This window comes from Sycon ciliatum, chromosome 8 (assembly GCF_964019385.1).
Source record: "Sycon ciliatum chromosome 8, ocSycCili1.1, whole genome shotgun sequence".
Lineage (NCBI taxonomy): Eukaryota > Metazoa > Porifera > Calcarea > Leucosolenida > Sycettidae > Sycon > Sycon ciliatum.
This window is the reverse complement of record NC_088650.1, coordinates 17,223,489-17,245,897: the sequence shown is the minus strand read 5'-3', so window position 1 is coordinate 17,245,897 and position 22,409 is coordinate 17,223,489. Positions and strand designations below refer to the sequence as shown.

General features: G+C 48.2%; 1 protein-coding gene across 3 annotated transcripts; it reads left to right on the top strand.

The window, feature by feature from the left end:
* Positions 1 to 446: 446 nt before the first annotated feature.
* Positions 447 to 21,404, top strand: LOC135823923 (ras GTPase-activating protein gap-2-like). 3 transcript variants are annotated; one of them, XM_065336802.1, is made up of 13 exons: positions 447 to 805; positions 4,391 to 4,547; positions 9,402 to 9,518; positions 10,548 to 10,857; positions 11,431 to 11,475; positions 12,109 to 12,174; positions 12,565 to 12,804; positions 13,895 to 14,016; positions 15,187 to 15,332; positions 15,777 to 15,943; positions 16,549 to 16,848; positions 18,664 to 18,925; positions 20,508 to 21,404. In XM_065336802.1, the coding sequence occupies exons 2-13, from the start codon at positions 4,513 to 4,515 to the stop codon at positions 20,531 to 20,533; spliced, it is 1,836 nt and encodes a 611-aa protein (XP_065192874.1). In that variant the 5' UTR covers positions 447 to 805; positions 4,391 to 4,512; the 3' UTR covers positions 20,534 to 21,404. The 3 variants fall into 3 exon arrangements, with proteins under 3 accessions (XP_065192874.1, XP_065192875.1, XP_065192873.1); XM_065336803.1 differs by lacking the exon at positions 447 to 805 and adding an exon at positions 2,435 to 2,788 and having other exon boundaries at positions 18,664 to 18,787; XM_065336801.1 differs by lacking the exon at positions 447 to 805 and adding an exon at positions 2,440 to 2,788.
* Positions 21,405 to 22,409: the final 1,005 nt, after the last annotated feature.

Below are 22,409 nucleotides of genomic sequence, written 5' to 3'. Positions count from 1 at the left end.
CATGTCCGAAACAGTGTACGTCAGTGTACGTCTTGATGGGTGATGAATCTGATGATGATACTCTTTGACTGCGATTGTAAGTTTTGCAGCCCGGTGACGGCGGTGAGCCAGCCTGTGCACGTTTAGGGACTTCGGTTTGAAGGTGTCCGGGAAGTGAAGGAAGAGCCATGATGGAGTAGCAGCCATGATCTAGAAGCTATTGAAGACACCTACGTGAAATCTCCGGACTAAGAAGAGCTCTTTACACAGCCTGTGTGGTGAGCTAGGGCTTCCAACGCCGATACCATGCACAAGTACAATGCACATGTACCGGTGCTAGTCGAGCCATACGAGCACTATCCGTTGCCATACACCATGACCTGCATAAGTAAGTTGGCAGGGGAAAGATCGGCAGCATTCTAAGCTCGCAAAATGCTAAGCAGTGCCGGAGTGCACACACACACACACACACCACCTCAGTGTCTCATTCTATGTCCTTTCGGGCATGTGCGGTGCAAGTGTCCAGACAAAGCCGCGAAGCTCGCCTGGACTGTAGACATCCCAGTGCAATCCGTGGCGAAATTGTTTGTGAAGAGCTAGTTCTGCAGACCTAGCTAGCTAGCAGTTAGGTGCAATCAGGTTACTAATACCGCTACATGGTATTCACGTTCCTCTCGCCCGTGCTTAGTCGATCAGCTAGACTAGACTGGGCGCTGTCAAGATTCCTACGTGGACTACACAAAGCACTTGTCCGCGGTCAATATAGTCTACACAAGTAGAATTGTCCGTTCTGGAAGGATTCGGAGCCACTTGGTCCAGTACAAGGGTGAGTAACTGTAAGAGAATACGATCAAGATACTGTAGTTCAGGCGTGAATCCGTAATTATGCTGTACGACCTGCATGCAACGACGATCCAGTATATCCTATTGTTCACTATCATCGCTTCAGCGATGGCAGGTGTAAGGGCTAAGGATAGGCGTATGGTGTGGCTCGTACCCGCCATGCTGAACAAAATGGCAAATACTAAAATTTTAATTTTAATTCTGCTCGAAAAGCAGTGGAATTGGCAAAACCATACAAACCTTATGACAGGCATTTCCTTGAATTCTGCTCCACTTCCTTTATCCAGATGCCAAATGCATGGCACATACAAGAAAATGTACCAAATTCTGAAATTTTTCTGCCGGCATTTAATATCCGCCAAGCTAGGGCTACCATGGAGTTAGTACATGTACATAATCATTCACCTCGTGTGGTCAATAAGCTGGAATCCATCGAGAGTTCCATCAAGATTTCCAGAGTTCATACTGTAAGGTCAACATGGTCCAGGCGGCAGGCAGGCCAGGGTCTCCGCTCTCGCACTGCTCGTGGCTGCCTGCCACCCTGTGATCGTTGAAGTGCAACTTGACCTTGACACACACACACACACACACACACACACACACACACACACACACACACACACACACACACACACACACACACACACACACACACACACACACACACACACACACACACACACACACACACACACACACACACACACACACACACACACACACACACACACACACACACACACACACACACACACACACACACACACACACACACACACACACACACACACACACACACACACACACACACACACACACACACACACACACACACACACACACACACACACACACACACACACACACACACACACACACACACACACACACACACACACACACACACACACACACACACACACACACACACACACACACACACACACACACACACACACACACACACACACACACACACACACACACACACACACACACACACACACACACACACACACACACACACACACACACACACACACACACACACACACACACACACACACACACACACACACACACACACACACACACACACACACACACACACACACACACACACACACACACACACACACACACACACACACACACACACACACACACACACACACGAATACACATACAGGCGCGCGCAAACACACACACACATGCACACATACACACACGCAACAACGCGCGGAGCACACACACACACACACAGAGTGCCGGCTCATTTCTGGTCTACCTTATCCTTCCTTGTGTGCCGGTAGCTAGCTGTGAGCAGCTCGCCAGCTCCGGATTATGGTCACCACTGGTCACCAGCTAGCTCTGTGGTCGCGGTGACGCGGTCTCTCCAGACAGTCAACGGTTATGTGTCAATCATGTGATCGACTGATTGCCCGTCATGCAAAACTCCAGACTAGCGCGCTTGTGCGGACGCTTGGTCCGGATCGGAGTCAATCGCTTGCAGGCTGCACGCTACGCTGCTGGCGTGCGAGCTGCGAGCATCTGCCTGGTCGCATGGTTCATTCTGCTGATCTGGTTCAACATACAGCGCGCTGCATGCATCGGCTTGTGGCAAAGCTCTTTGCACTGCAGTTCTTCTCCACTCAATCGGATCCACTCACAACCCGAATTTCCAACCTTGCATGCTGTGTTTCAGATACTGGCACACTAGAGTTTGCCTTTCTCAGAATACCTCTCTGCTGCTCCCTGCTCTGTCTCATCGGGGTTTATTTGCCGTAGAAGTAAGCGTTCTCCTGTCGCAGTAGAATTTGCCGTGGTTTGCCCAGTCCCATCGGCGTAACTGCTTGTGGTGGAACTTTGGTGCCAGCTGATCTCCGAAAAGGAAGGCCAAATTTAGCCAGGAACACTCGGGACGGCGTTTGTGAGAGGCTGAGATTTGTGAGATCATGCTTCGTCCGTAAGTATACCAAAACTGCTGCTGATCTTGCTGGATTGTAGAATTTCATCTGCGCCGTGGATCCTCGATCCTGGGAGTAAATTCTCACCCCAAGCCTGACATAAAATTTAGCAACAGCATCGGTTTCACGGATGACACCTGTTTGAGAAAGGGATAAGCTGCCCTTTGGTTACGGATGCCGTGAGTTTGTGGATATGGAGAGCTTTCAGGGTGCGCCATGTCGTGAAAGAAAGGAGGCAAGATCTGATAGCTTGTAGTATTTTGAAGCGCCGAGCTGATTGTGGATTATTTTCGACGTCGACTCTTGCCCATATGGGTTTGTTTTGCGAAACTTCGCAGCTTGTCACACAGGCGTATCATTGCCTGTCAACTTGGTGACGGAGGCTCGCAGAAGGTGACAGATACGGTCATACCCTTAGAGTTGCCAAGCCATCCTGACCTGTCAAGTGTTGCAGAGTCATGGCGTGATCAGTTGAGTAGCAAAAGAGTGCTACTCAGAGTGATGGGCTGGCCAAACCAGACAATGATTGTCCAGCTTGTGCATGATCCATGATGCTAGTAGTCCGATGCCCAAATCAAATCAGGGATCAAACCAAGCTATGCAGGAGAGCCACTAGTCCAGTTGTAGATATCAATGTGGACAGAATCAGTCAAGTGCACTGGCTTCTGTGCTTGTGCGTGGATGTGTGAGTGTGTGTGTGTGTGTGTGTCAGAGAGAGAGACAAAATACACGGGTAGGCAGTTGCAGTTGGTAGCTGTGGCTTGTTGCGCAGGAAACTTCATGGCAACGACTTCCACGGTGTACTAACGCTGGGGTTATTGCCACCACTGCACAGTTCAGTACTCGTGCAGCCGGCATGGTTCCTGAGTACGTTTTGGCGGGGGCAGAGAACGTGTCGTCGGTGTATTCTTATTTCCTCGGCGAAAAGCGGAGGAGTGTCTGCGGCATTGTTAACGCCAAGAAACGGGATAGAACCTGGTCCTTGTTCAAATTGTATTTTTAAACTGTTTAGGACTATACATGCACAATGCACTACTTATGGGCATGATGTTTTAGCCACGTTCAGTCCGGTTTAGTCTAACGTAGGTGTTTGTTTGTACTGTACAGTTGCAGCGCAGCAAACGCCTACCTACCTCAGGACTAGTTTAGTACCACACTCCCCGAGTGCGAAACTCATGTCTTTCAGTGCTTGTGTTGAGAGTCAACTTACAGCGAGCAATGTGGGCAGGTGTTCCTCGTGTGTTTCCCCGGAACACTTTGGACTTTCCCCATGTACGCCCGGCGTGACCGTTCCAGTGCTGATAGGACTGGGCTTTTCACGTGTTCCTTTTCCCCCAGGCTCCATCATCCTTTCCCACCACCGTATAATCTCTTTACCTGGATGTCACATGTGTGTGTGTGTGTGTGTGTGTGCGTGTGTGTGTGCATGTGATTGTGTGTGTGTGTGTATATAATATGGTTGTGTGTCTGCACCCGTGTGTATGGGTGTGTGTCTGGATGTGTGTTGTGTCTGTATGTGTGTTGTGTCTGTGTGTATTGATGTGCACGTGTGTGTGTATCTGCTTGCATATCTGTAAACACTGGTGCTGACCGCCGTTTAGCTGGAGGCCGTCCTAGGAGCTGATCGATCTCACATGCACATGCACGTGCTGTACACTACCATTCCTTGCTGTACAGTCTTGGCTGAGTTGCCAACACTCATGAACAATACTGCTGAGAAAGAATGTCGGCACGTCCACAGAGTGTCTTCATCGGGAGGTAAGCCATGCATGCACCCGTCTACATTTAGCACACACTTTCATAGCAGTACAGTGCAACATGCACATGCAGCACTGCTGTAGAACAAACACATGTAGTGCTCCAGTGCAACTTACACATTCAGTGCACTGGCACACTTGCACTTGCAGCACCTGGCCCTGTGCACAATACACATTCAGTGCACTGGCGCACTTACACTTGCAGCACCTGGCCCCTGTGCGACATACACATTCAGGCTGAGCCCAGTTAGAGCATGCACTTGCAGCGCTGCAGTGCACCACACATTCATATAGCGCCCCGGTGCAACTTACACATGTCACGTCCCAGTCCAACACACACATGCACTGCCCCATTGCAACATACATGTTCACACGCAGCACCCCTGTGCAACATAGGTACACATGCAGCACCCCAGTACCACCTCAACAGCTCGTGCAATGCATTGTAGCGAGTCCATGGAAAGTAGCATGCAAGTGAGGCGATATCTGGTACCATTGGCACAAGATGTTGACAACAGTAGAAAACTGTGGCGTGGTCAGTGCAGGATAAACATCAATCTGCTGCTTTTATACTTCGAAGTATTATCTGAGCATCAACTATCAGCATTGCATTACATCTAATGGTAGTATCGTGAATGTTTAGTGTTGCTCTGACATAGTTCAACGTTTTCAATTTGTTGGATGTGTTCCATTGCCCCTTAGCTACCTTCTTATGGCAATGCATGATCTGTGCTAACTTCTAACGGTTTCGCTTGACCAGTTCTAAGGTATAGACTTATGATCGGATAAGTCTGGACGATGGGTGACTGGCCCGAAACGTCATAATTTTTTTCGACATCACAATAAAATTAATTTTTCATCCATTAAGTTGACAAACCCCTTTTCTTTTTGATTGGATAATGTACATGTAACTTCAGTAGTGTTACCTGACTATTTGACAGTACGGCCTGCTGTAGCGCTTCCAGCCTCTGCCTGTCTTTGTCGCTTGCTATCTCTGCATTCACTCGGCCAGCGACCTTGTTGCGTGCAAGTATCACCTCCTCATGTCCGCTGCATCAGCGTCACTGCCACTGGCTTCTGTCTCCTTCCACTGTGATCATGGTGTATTAAGATAGCCACGTCAACATTCACTCGACGCTGTGGTAATAGCGTGTCCACCGCTGTTGCTGATTTCCATTTGCTGTGAAATTTTGACGATATCATGCCGCTGCTGCTGATGATGATGATGGTTCCAGTGGCCTCAGTATCCACTGCTGTCTGCATTCCTAGGCCACCATCTCCACCCTCCACACTGCCCTAATGAACGATGAATAGTCGGTCAACGATGCTAATCGTCACACTTCAATTTTCACTTCGTTCGTACCCTTTTTGGACCCTTGCTATTATTAAAATAAAAAGTGTATAATATGAGATTGACCTGATCGCCAATTTGCTTCTGGAGATCTATTGCACTGTTCTGATATTGTCTGAAGTTAAATAAAATTAAACGTACTACGAGACTGACCTGATGGGCAACTCGCCTCTGGAGAACTCTTGCAGTGTTTTGATATCGTCTGAAGTGACTACCGTTCTGACTGTCTGTACTGGTAGCGACCATGCTAACTGACTGACCAATTGCCTCTGGAGAACTTTTTTTTGATATGGTCTGAAGTGATTCCTGTACTACTGGTTATGTCCGTGCTAACCAACTGACCAACTATAATTCCTAGCAGCAAACTTGAACATCCAGTAGCTTGCGTGCAACTCTGCTTTCTGATTGAAAGCCATCATGGGATGAAACTTAACTAACGCGTGCCACCGAACCAGCTCAGATCTAACAGCATTGAATAGCCGCCGCCCGCAGCCGATGAGACTAACACATTACTCACCTTGCCGTCGTGTGATGTCATATGGTGTAGTCTTGTCTTCTATACGTGCTGCTGCTTCCCAACACCCGCAGGAAAAACAACCGCAAGGTAGACTCCACCACCAAGAGCCTCCTGACTGCACCCGGCCGAGCCCTGCCCTGGTGCGTATCCGTCGCCGCCTCCGCTGCTGCTTCCGTACTACGGGTCTGTCTGGTAACGCCGCTGTGATCACGCTCGCTGTGGCGAGCACGCACGTGGCTGTTTGCCTCTGCGTGCAGCGCTTTGCTTTTACTACTGCCTAGCTATGCTTTCTCTCCCCCCCCCCCCCATCTCCGTGTGTGCATTATCTCCAATGTGCATCTTGCTGTCCGCTGGGTCTAGTTTGCCGTAACACACGCAGATGTGCAGCAGTCATGCTGCTCGTCCTGCTGCATGCAGTACAGGCTATTCACGCGATATGTAAAATTCGTTTAGCTCACACAATGCGATAAGTCAGGCTCTTTTTTGCAACCTGAACACGATGTTCTGGTGTGAGTGCCCTATACGCACAAGTCACGCACCCGCGATAAGTCGTGCTGTTTGGTCACGAGGATGGAGTGCTTGCCTGTGGAGAGTAGACTGTCGTATGTTACAGTGTAGGGTAGAATGCCTGTGGAGAGTAGACTGTCGTATGTTACAGTGTAGGGTAGAATGTCTGTGGAGAGTAGACTGTCGTATGTTACAGTGTAGGGTAGAATGCCTGTGGAGAGTAGACTGTCGTATGTTACAGTGTAGGGTAGAATGCCTGTGGAGAGTAGACTGTCGTATGTTACAGTGTAGGGTAGAATGTCTGTGGAGAGTAGACTGTCGTATGTTACAGTGTAGGGTAGAATGCCTGTGGAGAGTAGACTGTCGTATGTTACAGTGTAGGGTAGAATGTCTGTGGAGAGTAGACTGTCGTATGTTACAGTGTAGGGTAGAATGCCTGTGGAGAGTAGACTGTCGTATGTTACAGTGTAGGGTAGAATGTCTGTGGAGAGTAGACTGTCGTATGTTACAGTGTAGGGTAGAATGCCTGTGGAGAGTAGACTGTCGTATGTTACAGTGTAGGGTAGAATGCCTGTGGAGAGTAGACTGTCGTATGTTACAGTGTAGGGTAGAATGCCTGTGGAGAGTAGACTGTTGTATGTTACAGTGTAGGGTAGAATGTCTGTGGAGAGTAGACTGTCGTATGTTACAGTGTAGGGTAGAATGCCTGTGGAGAGTAGACTGTCGTATGTTACAGTGTAGGGTAGAATGCCTGTGGAGAGTAGACTGTCGTATGTTACAGTGTAGGGTAGAATGCCTGTGGAGAGTAGACTGTCGTATGTTACAGTGTAGGGTAGAATGTCTGTGGAGAGTAGACTGTCGTATGTTACAGTGTAGGGTAGAATGCCTGTGGAGAGTAGACTGTCGTATGTTACAGTGTAGGGTAGAATGCCTGTGGAGAGTAGACTGTCGTATGTTACAGTGTAGGGTAGAATGCCTGTGGAGAGTAGACTGTCGTATGTTACAGTGTAGGGTAGAATGTCTGTGGAGAGTAGACTGTCGTATGTTACAGTGTAGGGTAGAATGCCTGTGGAGAGTAGACTGTCGTATGTTACAGTGTAGGGTAGAATGCCTGTGGAGAGTAGACTGTCGTATGTTACAGTGTAGGGTAGAATGCCTGTGGAGAGTAGACTGTCGTATGTTACAGTGTAGGGTAGAATGTCTGTGGAGAGTAGACTGTCGTATGTTACAGTGTAGGGTAGAATGCCTGTGGAGAGTAGACTGTCGTATGTTACAGTGTAGGGTAGAATGTCTGTGGAGAGTAGACTGTCGTATGTTACAGTGTAGGGTAGAATGCCTGTGGAGAGTAGACTGTCGTATGTTACAGTGTAGGGTAGAATGTCTGTGGAGAGTAGACTGTCGTATGTTACAGTGTAGGGTAGAATGCCTGTGGAGAGTAGACTGTCGTATGTTACAGTGTAGGGTAGAATGCCTGTGGAGAGTAGACTGTCATATGTTACCATGGTTACAGGGTAGAATATTTGCAGGCAAATGTGACTTGTGTATGCCATGTAGTCACACTGCATACTGGCAAGAATTGTCTCTACAGTCCATTTCAAAACTATAGACGCGTAGGGTTTTTGAAATATTTCAAATTTGGCTGGAGCTTTTTGAGAATACACTCGAACGTCTCATATCCGGGCACCTTGGGACCGGGCACTGCCCGTATCTCGGATTTGCCCGTATCTCGGATTTGCCCGTATCTCAAGGTAACCCATCTACCATGTATCATATCATTTTTGAACAGGTTCAATTTACACATATTGCACATGTTCAGGATACAAAAAGAATCCATTGGTTAAACTGTGTGGATTGCACAGGTTGGCAGTGACAAATAAGCACTTGCGCATACAAAAAAAAGTTCAAAACCCCTAAATTCGAAGCATTTTTGCCATAGGAACCCAAGCTGAAGGTGCCCGGTAGAGAGACGTGCCCGTATCTGAGGCGTCCGGATAAGAGACGTTTGAGTGTAGTTTTCAGGATATTGCTCAGGTCCGCTCCACAATTACTCTCATTATAGTTTCTAAACGATTGGATAACAGACTCCCAATTTGGAAAAATTTATGCACAAAGTGATCACAGATTTTATGTGGTATAGATGCTGGCATAACGGTTTTTGCCTAGGTACGCGTCTATAGTTTTGAAATGGACTGTAGGTTCATTCCCGGTTGTTTATGCTCGTTCTTTTCCACCTACATGTATCTGTTCTGTCCCCTTCATCTTCCTTCACCCTGTCCCTGTGTGCTCTTGTTTGTGTTCACGTGTGCTCGTTCATTTGCATCTTCCTGTCCCTTCTCCATTATCTCCCCACTCCTGCTCTCTGTGTGTTCTTGCTTGTGTTTGCCTGGCGTCCTTGTTCTTTTGCACCTTGTTGCCCCTTCCACTTCACCTTCCTTCACCCTTTCGCCGTGTGGTCTTGTTTTGTGTTTGCGCACCTGCAGTCTGATCAGACAACTTCATACCGAGGACACACCCAACAACAACTCTGTGTCAGACCTGCTCGTGCTTGTCTCAGAAGTCAAGGGGCTCAAGGACTGTGGACTGTGCAAGTCAAAAGCGTATGTAGACATTGCGCGGAGTTTATATCTATAGCAACTTAAGTGTGAATTTGACGAAACTCCTTAGTCATGATCCAACGTTTTTCTTGGTCTTCACACCTGCTCAACCAAACGTTGTCAAAGTGTTCTGGTATACATGTAGTAAGCCAGAGCTACTAGGGAGGTTTAGTTCCCACGTAACGGAAACGCGTACATGGGTGATCCACGTAAAGTGAATGAAGGGCACCCACGTTGCAATGTTGTGTTTAGTCACACGGAACAAACAAAAGCATGAAGCGAAAGGCCCAAACCGGGTCAAAGACGAAGCTACCTGGGCCTAAGAAGCTCATCCAATATTTTGATTTCGTGCTTCGGAAACTTCTTCAGCTGAGCACCCTCACAGCTCGCACAATGCGCTCAATTCTGATTTTCGCCCACGTTCTGGTGGAACGTGGGTGAGCCTCCATACACAGTATGTCGTGAATCAGAAAACGTCTGTAAGTGGGTCACTGAGTATCACGTGGTACACACACGTAAAGTACCCACGGATTATGTGGGACTAAACCTCCCTAATGAGCCGCGTGCCCTGCACACGTCCCCCAGTGTGTGTGTGTGTGTGTGTTCATAATGGTGGCTGGTTGTGTGGGTGGGGGTGCAGTTGTGTGTATGTCCATGAGCCCTTTGGCTTTATTCAACGCTCTCTCTCTCTCTCACTCTCTCTCTCTCCCTCTCTCTCCCTCTCTCTCTCTCTCTCTCTCTCTCTCTCTCTCTACCTCTCTCTCTCTACCTCTCTCTCTCTACCTCTCTCTCCTTCCCTCTCTCTCTCTCTCTCTCTCTCTCTCTCTCTCTCTCTCTCTCTCTCTCTCTCTCTCTCTCTCTCTTTCTCTCTCTCCCTCTCTCTCCTCTCTCTCTCTCTCTCTCTCTCTCTCTCTCTCTCTCTCTCTCTCTCTCTCTCTCTCTCTCTCTCTCTCTCTCTCTCTCTCTCTCTCTCTCCCTCTCCCTCTGTTCTTTTGAATAATATTTTGTGTATGTGTACACGTACATGTGCAGAGGCTTCTACTGTGAGATCGAGCTCAATGGCGATGTCGTGGGCCGATCGTCTTGCAAGCAGGCCAGCACACCTGACTCGGTGTTCTGGGGCGAGCGCTTTCTGTTCGTCAACCTGCGCGTCATCCGCACTGCCACGGTGAAGTTCTACCGAGACCTGGGCAAGCGGCGCTCGCCATCCCAGTGCATCGGCCACATCCAAGTGCCGACGTTGGAAGCCGGACATGGCGAGTTCACGGAGACGTGGTACCCACTAGAGGGCACGTCCCGCAGCCATAGTTATCTCCAGCTACGAGTGCGCTCGTCTTTTCAGGTGAGTCGGCCGATCGCTGGCGTAGCGTGCATGCATGCATTCGTCTCCTTCCATTCAATTTATTTGACGTGCACGGATTGCATCTGAACGGCAAAGAGCTTGTGGTAGGTTGGCACAAGTCCCCACCAGTTCATGTGCATGTCCCTGTACATGTGCGAGTATGCTATGGAAAATGGTGTTCCTGACTGCAACCAGACACCGGTAGTACTCGCATATATTTACCGCTCCTTGTTTGCAGTCAGGAAACACTTTGTGAACAATTTGTGTGCGTGGTTATTGTGCGTTTTAGTGTTGTTGTTTGCGTGTATATGCATTGCAAAATGTAATACATACACCCAGTCCCTCGCTTGCTTTCATGCTGCCATATACAACTAGTGTATAGGCCAGGCTTGCCCCGTGTAAATCATTCTGAGGGTGGGTAACTGGCCCGAAACACCATAATCTTATATCAATTAAACCTGATTTTCAAGTAGCAACTGAATAGAGCGGTTGTCAGTGGACATGCCACCTTTACCACCGTTATGAATGAAAACCTAACGCATCATGTCTGCTGTTTTCATTGTGTCCTTGCAGCAATTATTAATACTTGACCCACTTTCGTACCAGGCCTTACTACAGGTGGGTACTGCCACTGGGTGCTGTAGGTTGTTTTCCAGCCGCCCACTTCTAGTATTCAGTCAATCCATGGCTGGTAGAATCACTGCAAATTCACCTGAGTTGATCTCATTCTACCAGCTGGGAGAGCATTCTCCACGAAGTGACCATGCCTTACTACGCTAACGCCTACAATAGAACTACCGCCATCCAGTATTCTAAGCGCCAGAGTGTCTGCACCATTAGAGTGTGTGCGCGGTGCGCGCGCGTGTATGTGCGTGTGCGGTGGATACCAGGCTAAAATTTGTGGCGGTCAATACATCAGCCTTGCAAGCTGTTGAATGGTGTAATCTCAGCACAAGTTGCTATGTCTAACATAGCTGTTCGCTGTCATCGCTTCCGCAAGGGGCATGGCTAAGTCTGAGTGCGTGTGTGTGTGTGTGTGTGTGTGTGTGTGTGTGTGTGTGTGTGTATGCTCTAAAATCCACTGGTTCCGCTCACCTGGCCAACCATGCAGACAACGCCCATTTCATCTTTGCTTGCCACTTGGAATTGTGATGAGGTGTTTATGACCTTGTCTATGCGATGTAGAGAAATGACATAAGCATGTGCTAAGTGTGTTGTTCCTTTGCTCCCTGTCTCTGTACTTGTCTGCAGTATGTATTGGATGACGTTGGCAAGATGTGCCAGGTGTTAGAGCCGCTTCTGCCGTCCAAGTCCAAGGTTGGTCTACAGTGCAATCATGAATGGAATTAAATGTACTACCTCACCTGCTTTGGGCTCCGTAATGTCCACGAATGTGTGTGCGTGTGTGTGCACGTGTGTGTGTTTGTGTGTGTGTGTGTGTGTGTGTGTGTGTGTGTGTGTGTGTGTGTGTGTCATCGAGGAGAAAAGGGATGGGCAGGCGTTGGTCTGTGGAGACATAATAATTATGTGCATGTGTCCGTCACTTCTCTACACTAGGAACATAATTATCAGACTGGTCATGCAGCATTTTGCTGGCCTTTTGCCATGTCTATGACATCATGATTCGCTTGTTTTTGAATATTGCCTGCACTACTGCTCACGCTCTTGACGATAATCCTAACACTCTGCTTACTGTCCTTGGTGCAGGATGAACTTGCTCAAACTCTGGTGTATATTCTGAAGGAGCATCGGCAAGTTGTCCGCTTCATGTCGTCCGTCCTCGTCAATGAGGTGGAGACGCTCGAGAGAGAGAATCTCATCCTGCGCGCAAACTCGTTCGCGTCCAAGTCGATCGACTGCTACATGAAGCTAACCGGCACCCAGTACCTGAAGGAGCTGCTCACTCCCGTTGTCCTCTACATCATACACTCTGCACCGGACTGCGAGGTGAGTATCATGCATAGACTGTACTCAGACATGGTGCGCTGTGTCTGCTGTCATTTCCTTTTTGGTAAAAATCGGAGAACAAGACAGTATTCTCGGTGAGAAGGCAGCATTGCTTGTGCCTTGAATGAATGGTATTTGAAGAAGGCAGCCGTAGCAATGTGCTAATGAAAGAGACCTGATCCAAGAGTGCCAGTCACCAACAAACTAACCAATAATGTGGATACCAAGTACTTGAGAGTTGCTCGGTGGGTGACGGCCGCTGGAGGTAGTTGCCCGCCGCCCACCGTTACGATACTCCTGGGATAGAGCAGTCAGTGCAGTCAGAAGGAGTTCTGATGAGTCCCAGAGTACACAGGGAGTAGGGGGGGGGGGGGGGGGGAGGGTACTCTTGTTGGTGTTGTACTGCAAAGCAGCAGAAGTACATGTTGTACTACTACTCACCGATTACCATCAAGAAGGCCACGATATTTGAAATTCTGATCCAATCAAAGTGTGAACTCAGATTGTGAGCCAAGATTTAGAGGGAAATAGAGGAAGCACAAGTTAAGAAAAGCGATTCTGTCAGCTTTTCTATTATTCTGGTCATTATATTATGCTAGAGTCCATCAACTACACCAAGTCTTGAACAGTCAGACGCGTGCAATTCAGTACGAAACTGACAAGGAGTACCGGTACTAGTACCGAGACCAGGCAGAATAATGAGCCTGAGCACTGCTTGATAGCGCTGACCGGCGGCCTTCCAACCTGGCAGGTTGATGGCTATCAGTGATAATGCCAAAGGGGACGGTATGCGCCATCGAGCTGAACACAAGCTACATTCCAAGGCTCAACGGAATGCTGGCTTAGGATGATGCCCTTTATGGCCTATCTTTAAAATTGATAGAACTGAGCCTTCCAAGGTGGGGTGGCTGTTTCTTTGCGTTGTCGAATTGTGGTTTAAAATAGGCCCTACTGTTCAATGATCTTACCTAACAGTCCTAGCCCCAGTGTTTCCTCTTTCCACCACACGTCAAAGTGTAATGGATAACTAGGATCACTTTCGTGAGGAATAGTTTGCTCATTGAAGTATGCTGGTGTGTTTGTCTCGCAGGTTGACCCCACACGACTACTGAATACAGACAAGGAGAGTTTAGAAGAGAACCAGAAAGTTCTCATGTCCATCGTGGAGCGCGTGTGGACCACGGTTTACCAGGGCCTCGAAACGTTTCCACCGTGAGTTGCAAGACGATGCCAGAGAATGCTACTCAAGCATGCCTGTACCACTTCCTGTTCTAAAGAGGTTTTGTGATTACGTCATTGTAGGAGATGTTTTGTACTGGGTGACATCACATGCACTGGTTTCCACCCATACAGAGTAATAGTAATGATGTCATTGCCTGCCTGTACCACTTCCTGTTCTAAAGAGGTTTTGCGATTACGTCATTGCAGGAGATGTTTTGTACTGGATGACATCACATGCACTGGTTTCCACCCCATACAAAGTAATAGTGATGATGTCATTTGCAGTATGGTGGAGCGCAGCCAGCTCTGCACGGCACACACACAAATTCACCAAGAGTAACTACCGTATTTTCCGGAGTACTGTCACACAAATTTTCGGCGTACTTTTATTTTCGGTACTTTCGGTGCATCTGTACTGTTTCATTCCTAAAATTTCAATACACCGAACAAACACTAACACACGTAATCCAATAGGGAACTGCTTCTCTGTACCGAAAATTTCTGTTCACCTAACCTGGCCTTTTGCCCTCACACCGAAAATATTGAGCACCGAAAAATTCCGAATATTAGAGTTGTATAACACGTTATTCTCGGTGTAACTTTGATTTCGGTACTTTCGGTGTAGAAACTAGGCACCTAAGTTTAGAATATATGACACCCAAAAGGCTCTGGGAGTTTGCACTGTATGTGAAGGGAGTGCTGGTCACCTACAAGTGTAATTCTACATTATACCTGAAACCTGGCAGGTACGTGACACCGAAATTCAAGTACACCTAAAAGTTAGTACATGTTATATAGTAGGCTTCACCCAGATTTTTGTCACGAAATACATACATCCACCCTATTTATCACCGTTAATTTGATCATCGTGACAAGCCACACCGACTTTTTGGGGGGTGAATTACTGGTGTTTAAAGTGTGGCTTATACTCCAGAAAGTACGTTAACAGAGGAAGTTATTTTGTGTTATACTTGTGGCCATGGCTCATCAACACCACCTTTGCAATGCTTTAGTGGCCTTGGGTGCTTTGTCACTGGAAGATTACGCTTGATTTCCAAACATTTGCTGTACCAATATTGTTTGTGTGTGTGTCTGTGTGTGTGTGTATGTGTGTGTGTCTGGATGTCCGTCCGGGCATGTGTGATTGCTGTCTTCTCACAGGGATCTCCGGTTCATTTTCTCCGACGTGCGAGCGCGTGTAGCCGATCGCGGAGAGACAATGTGGAAGCGAATAGTCAGCGGAACTGTCTTTCTGAGATTCTTCTGCCCGGCCATTCTGTCTCCTAGTTTATTTCATCTGACAAATCGTGAGTTTCTGACTACAGCTACCCAACAGCCGAGGCCACTGGCTACGGTGCATTGTTAACCCCAGTGAAGTTATCTTCCGTCGTGTAACTGACTGCAGTCATGAGACCAAGGACTGGCCATTGAAAACAATGCAGTGAAGACAGATCACTTTCCGTTGTGGGCCGCATTTCGTGTGTGTATGGGGGGGGGGGGGGGATCTACTTCAAAGATAACATAGGTCCACTCTCCTGTGACAGTGCCAACAGAGCGGAGTCATCTGCATGGTATGGCGACAAAATAGGGAGAGCTTGTGGCGTTTACTCTGGAGTTGTTTTACATCTGCACATACTCCCTTGAGTTTGTCAACTTGACATGGTGTGGCTTCTGCCTCTCTCTCTCTATCTATCTATCTCACTCTCTCTCTCTCTCTCTCTCTCTCTCCCTCTCTCTCTCCACCCTCACAGAATACCCCGATGAGAGGGCGTGCCGGCGGTTAACGCTCGTGGCCAAGGTCATCCAGAACTTGGCAAACGCAACGCGTTTCGGAGGCAAAGAATCTTACATGGTCTTTATCAATGACTTCATGGATCGGGAGATGCCAACGATGGACATCTACCTGAACCAGGTTTCCGTGAGTCATCTTCCCAATTTTCCCCGTAGCAGAGTGCTTCATATTGTGTGCAACATCCACCTCGTCCTACTGGTTTGTGTACGATTTGTTTGCACTGCATCAGTGCATTACACTTCAAAGTAATCTGTACTCATAGACCATAGAGTGCTGTGTCATCATGCTGTCACTATGATGTCATCCGCACGTACCGGTATGTTTGCTGCACGAAATCGGTACTAGTACTTCGCGCATCTCAAAAGGGGCAGGCATATAGCTATTGCTTCTTGCATGACAGGTGTACTATGCTTTATACGCATGTGTTGTGACTGTGTGCCACTCTCTGACTGGCTTCAGCATAATCGCCACTCGAAGCGGTCATTGGCCATTCTGAGCTATGTATCGATTTGAATAAAAAATCAAATAAATCAGTGATCACACACATGCGCACACACACACACACACACACACACACACACACACACACACACACACGCGCACGCGCGCACATGGTAGCAATACGAACAGGTGCACTGGCTGACTTACAGACTAGCTTGGCATCATGCTTCCGGGACCACCAAGTCTGGCCGGAACCCAATCGTAGTTTGTCCTCTTCCTCGTTGTTGCAGAGTCACGTATCGTACCATGAAGACCTGGAGGTGCACGGCGTTCGCTCTCTAGCTGAGCTGATGACCTACGACCTGCAGGTGTCTGACAATTCGCCGGGGCTCAGCACCAGCTCCGACTTTGACGATCTGCCCATTGTCTCGCCGAAGAACAGCCGCTCGCGGATACTGCCCATTGGCGGGAGCGATTCCCTTCTCTTTGATCGCAAGCCGGTGACGCTGCTCGACTGCCCGGCACCGGTAAACCGAGACGCAGCTATTCTACAGCGCATTCTTGCCTATCACCTGCCACGCCTGGATCCGGTAAGTCAGCAACTGTTGCTCTGAGAATACAGCACAGCTAATAGGTATAATCAAAGTTCCACAGGCGAGTTTAGAAGTTTGGCGACAGTCTGGGAATGTACTGTCGAGCAATCTTGTTTTATGACGGCTCCCTGTACTCTCTCCGTATTGGCGAAATTTAGTTTTAGAGAAGAAACTTTTCACACGACTCTAGCATTGCCGGATGAGAATTAGCACGGTCAAGTATTCTATGAAACCAGTGTTATGCTTGCCTTTTTCGTAGAATTTAGCAGGCTTACAAGTTATAACAAGGCGTACATGCCAATACAAAACACGGGGTACTTCTACACAAACAAGAACCAGGCGTATGCGTTGCCGGTCCATCTTCAAAATCAGATTTCTTTCAAGTTGTTTGCAAGGCAGGTATTTCTACATGATAGTAGTAGATGCAGCAGCAGGGATGAATTTATCCTGTATCGCATCGCAGTTTGCTATGCAAAATCGATCTACTGCTACTCAAAAATCACTGCGACTAGCAGAAAACTACGATACGCACGGGTTATCCATGCCTAGCTTGCGCCGTCAAGTAACATGCATACAGTGCAGAGTAGGTGGCACATGACTATACTCTCAATTTGCGTGCACGTGTATGATGCAAGTAACCACACGTAGGGGGAAATCTAGCGGGAAATGTACACAGACACCTTCTTTGTGCTAATCAAAATCAAAGATTGCTACACAGTTGAGATTTTGGATAGCAAAACTGCTATGCAAAAAAATAACAGTAAATTCATCCCTGCAGCAGTATTCTTCACTTCAGCACGTGCTGTCCTGTTTTCTGACTGGAGATCAGTAAATTACTACAGTTGTCGCCGAACAAATTTGTCCAATGCCGATACCATGGACACATTGGTATGGTACTACCAAGAGTACATGTAGTAGATCTACGCGTTCACCATATTCACGACGGTTCTTCGCGGTGGCGTGGTTGCATGCATCATTGCATGCGTATACTGTACTGGCTGTACCAGCAGTCCAGCACTGCACCGAGTGTATGCAGAGCTAGAGGGACATAGTTAGTGCATGTCCAGTGCACTAGTGCCGTAGTGCACGCGCATGGCCCATGTATCGTACTGCTAGCATAGCATTGGCCCATGTATCGTACTGCTAGCATAGCATTGGCCCATGTATCATACTGCTAGCATAGCATTGGCCCATGTATCGTACTGCTAGCATAGCATTGGCCCATGTATCGTACTGCTAGCATAGCATTGGCCCATGTATCGTACTGCTAGCATAGCATTGGCCCATGTATCGTACTGCTAGCATAGCATTGGCCCATGTATCGTACTGCTAGCATAGCATTGGCCCATGTATCGTACTGCTAGCATAGCATTGGCCCATGTATCGTACTGCTAGCATAGCATTGGCCCATGTATCGTACTGCTAGCATAGCATTGGCCCATGTATCGTACTGCTAGCATAGCATTGGCCCATGTATCGTACTGCTAGCATAGCATTGGCCCATGTATCGTACTGCTAGCATAGCATTGGCCGGATTTTATGTGCGATGACTTTAGTACTTTGACTTGTGTTGGATTGGCATTTTCATCTTGAGCCCTATTTAGCTACCTGTTCCATCGGCTGCATGGCAGTCAGGTGGGAGAAAGCGCTGTTGAGTGGATTGAGTTCGGTGTTCTATTTGTATGAAGTAGATTCTTTTTTTCTATTTCTGACATCCGTGCATGTGTGTGTGTGCACATGTGTGTTTGTGTTTATTTGTGTGTATACATGTGTGTATACATGTGTGTATGTGCCTGCATGTGCTCGCATCAGCTCGCTACACAGGAGCTTGACGAGCTTGTGTCGCTGGTGGCCCAGCTGCAGACTGACGTGGCACTGGAGAAAGCCAAGATGAGTATGCCACCGTCGACGTCCCCGATCTGTCCCGTGGCGGACGGTAAGCAAGCCAATGACCAGCGCTGCAAGAGCGATGACGGTCGCTTGTTCCCGTTCTTCCCCGCTGGTGGCGAAGAGGAACCTGTGTCACCCAACGGCCTCTTTCAGAAGTGCCTTTCAGACTTAGATTCTCCCAAAGGTGTGTCTAGGGTTCTGTGACACCCACAGATATGATTAGCTTGATTGTAATCAAATAGGTCTAAAGCCATCATTTCGCTTGCCACAACTGTGGTTGCTAGTTACACTGTGAAGGCACTTCAGTTTATGGTGCCCTCTAGCTCACTAGCTCACACAGTGTAAGGATAAGAACTCACAGTGACGGAGAAGTTGTTTTTGAAACAGGTCTGTTTTTTTTCCTGGAAAAACAAGACGTTGAAAATCCTGGCCATAACGTTATTTGCCCAATCTGGCAAGTGCAATGCGCTGTACACCACTGCAAACGGTCTGCCGTGCTGGACTGTGCGCAGTTCAATCCAGTGCAATACCTATGCTGGCACCGGTTTAACGTTTTCGTGTGCATTGTATAGGCCGAAGTCACCTCACAGTTAGAAAACCGACACTGCACGGATCAATGGTACTTTGCGGATCTGTCCGCCCATAGGAACATGTGTAGAGGAGGGCTCAGCTCCGAAAATATGCTTATACCATGCCCATCATGTAATAGTAATCGCCATTGTGAAAACAATAGAGCGGTTTTTGTTTCCGGAATACAATTTCCATGATCTAGGGGCGCGTTTGGTTGGTACGAACTAGAACAGGATTCACCAGAACAGCGCGTTTGGTTGGGACTGCACCTGTTCTGGGTCGGCCAGAACATGTTCTGCTTGCTCCGGCCTCGAGGCCGGAGCAGACCGAGCAGTTTCACTTTTTCACAGTGAAACCTGGCGGGAACATCGATTTTGGTCCCAAATGATCACGTGCATACTAGGGGTGAAACGATTAGTTCGAATATTTGAGTATTCGTTCGAAAATTTCAAACGAGCGAGTATTCGGAATTTTGCACTCGATCGTTTTTTTTGTTTTTGTTTTTTGTTTTTGTTTTTTTTTGTATTGCCACACTATTGGCATTGTATTTTTCAAAAACTTTTGTTGTACCGCTGGTCCACTGGTATGCATGCGTTATGCATGGGTTTGAGTCAGTATTTTAAGACTTGGACGATGCGATCACCACGGCCAGTAACGTTCTGAGCTATAAAAGTACTGATGAAAATCGTTACTTTACACTCTGTACAAGACATTGGCGACTTTTGTTCTATGTTCACAGATAATTTCTTCCGAATTGGTCGAGAACTCGCAAATATAGTGCTTTTGAATTTTGATAAAATACTCGAAATAATCGGATACTCGATCGAATATTATGAACGAGTGATCGATTGGTCAAAATAGATACTCGTTTCACCCCTAGTGCATACGCTTTTTGGTTGGATTCGTTGTACCGTACAAAGTGACCATGGTGACCCATACGCATTTTGAAAAATGCACCAAGTTTGGCACATTTTTCACAGAAATGTGCTCTGTTTCTGGAGTACCGTTTGGTTGACATGAGGCTGCTCCATGTGCACCAGCTGTTCGATCCTGTTCTAGATCGTACCAACCAAACGCACCCTTGGTCTCCGGACAGAGCGTGATACCGTATGCATGACCCAGTTTGTTGTCCTTGACGGAGGGTGTAGCCAATGTCTCTTTCTGCTTTCAATGTCTTCTCCTTTCTCTACGTGCAGGCCAGTCCATAGAGATCAACCTGTAGTCCAGTGAAGGTACTGGTGGCGGTGGCTGTGATCACGTCTGTACATAGATTAGACTGCACGCTCGCCGCGGTGGTTGCAGAGTAGCTATGCGCCCCGAGCGAGCGCGTCGTGTGTTCGTCCGTTGTCTTCCCGTCCTGAGTGTTGCGTCCGTCGGCCCGCTTGCCTGCCCGCACCCGCTGCCTATCCCACTTGGCATCAGCCGCAGAAGTCGGCCATCATCAATGAAGAGCACTGAGCATGTTCGAGCAGCCAAGGAAGTCCACACATCTTGTGATGCTTTGAACACAACTTGCTACATGCTACCAGGAACTCAGTTGTAACTCGTTCCAGTGATGCAGTGCCGACAAAGCCTGCCTTCTGCTCTGTATCTGCTTCTAGCCGAGAGGTCTGATGGTGCTGATGCTAGCCAAGTGTTTTAGTCTTGCCCTCTTTCCTGCCTTATTGCCACCCCCCCCCCCCCCTTTACACACCCCTCCTTCTCTCTCTCTCTCTCTCTCTCTCTCTCTCTCTCTCTCTCTCTCTCTCTCTCTCTCTCTCTCTCTCTCTCTCTCTCTCTTTCCGCCTCTCTCTTTCCGCCTCTCTCCAGCTCTATTACCATATCTCCCTGTGTCTCTCACGGTTCCACCCCTGCCCCTAGGTCAGAGTTCTAATTCATAAATATAAACTATACAGCCAAGTAGGCCTTTGATATGAAAATATATATAATTATTTTTTGTTTTATTTCATATATTACTAGTATATAATTATACATTGTAGAAAGAAATCCTCCTGTTCCTTTCCGGCGTATTTCCCTTCAAATAGATTTCTTATTTTTCGACAATGTGGCACGAAATTGACTGTTAGTGTCTAATAAAATTACGAAATACTCTCTCTCTCTCTCTCTCTCTCTCTCTCACTTCGTCTGTATGTCACGTCGGGCTGAAACCAGCCACACTGGGGAGGGGGCTTGCTTTCCAGCAATGTCACAGTCACTGTGTGCACAAGTGCAAGACCAGCCTGCACTTTTGCTATGCGCTACACAAGCTACGCGGAGCGTGAGGAGCGCAGTGCCAGACGGCGAGAGGAGGCGCTCCGCACCGAGTGCCAAAACACTAAACGAGATTAACGAGCGCATCGCCAATGCGCATGAGGGTGAGGGTAAAGCCGCGATGGGAGGTACAGAGGAATCTCCCAGTCACAGCGGGGGGCGTCAACCGTTGATGAAAATCCCCTCATATGATGGAACGCAGCCATTGGAGCGTTATCTTGACCTGTTCGAGGACATCTGTTCCAAGAACGAGTTCGAAGAAAGCGAATGGCTGCTGCGACTGCGCATCGCGCTAGCGGGTAGCAAAGCGGAGAGGATATGTATTGGATGCAACAATTACGAGGAAGCAAAGCGAGAGTTGCTTGCCTCGCTCGGAAAGACTCCGGATAAAGCGTGGAAGACATTGCTGACAGGCAAGCAGCGGTCAGATGAGTCGTTTCATCAATACGTTGTCCGTGTTTGCCGAGAGGTAGAGGTGTGGGCCACACTCGCTATGACAGAAGATGGCGAGGTGGGCACCAAGTATAGCGCCGATATAGGTAAAATGGCCGCGGTGCTGCAAGCAATGGCAAAGCAGGTAATCTTGGAGCAATGCGGACCTGAGATGAAGACGTACCTGGTCGAACGGCAGTGCTACGGGATGTCACTGCGCCAGGTACAGGAGCACGGCGCGTCTTACCAGGTCGCGCACGGACGACAGGGTGATACTGCCAGGAAGCCAGTAGAACGATCCGTGCCAAGGCCCACGGCGTCGGCACAGTGCATGGCGATATCGGTCGCAGATGCAGAGAAGCAGCTAAAGTCGCTGCCACAGGAAGAGAGAAAGGGTTTTCTGCAGCGAGAGAGAC

Coding starts and splice junctions, on each gene's coding strand:
- LOC135823923 (XM_065336802.1), top strand. CDS start 4,513: ATGTCGGCACGTCCACAGAGTGTCTTCATCGGGAG. Junction 15,944..16,548: donor TCTACCTGAACCAGGTTTCC/GTGAGTCATCTT, acceptor TCGTTGTTGCAG/AGTCACGTATCGTACCATGA. Junction 18,926..20,507: donor AGACTTAGATTCTCCCAAAG/GTGTGTCTAGGG, acceptor CTCTACGTGCAG/GCCAGTCCATAGAGATCAAC.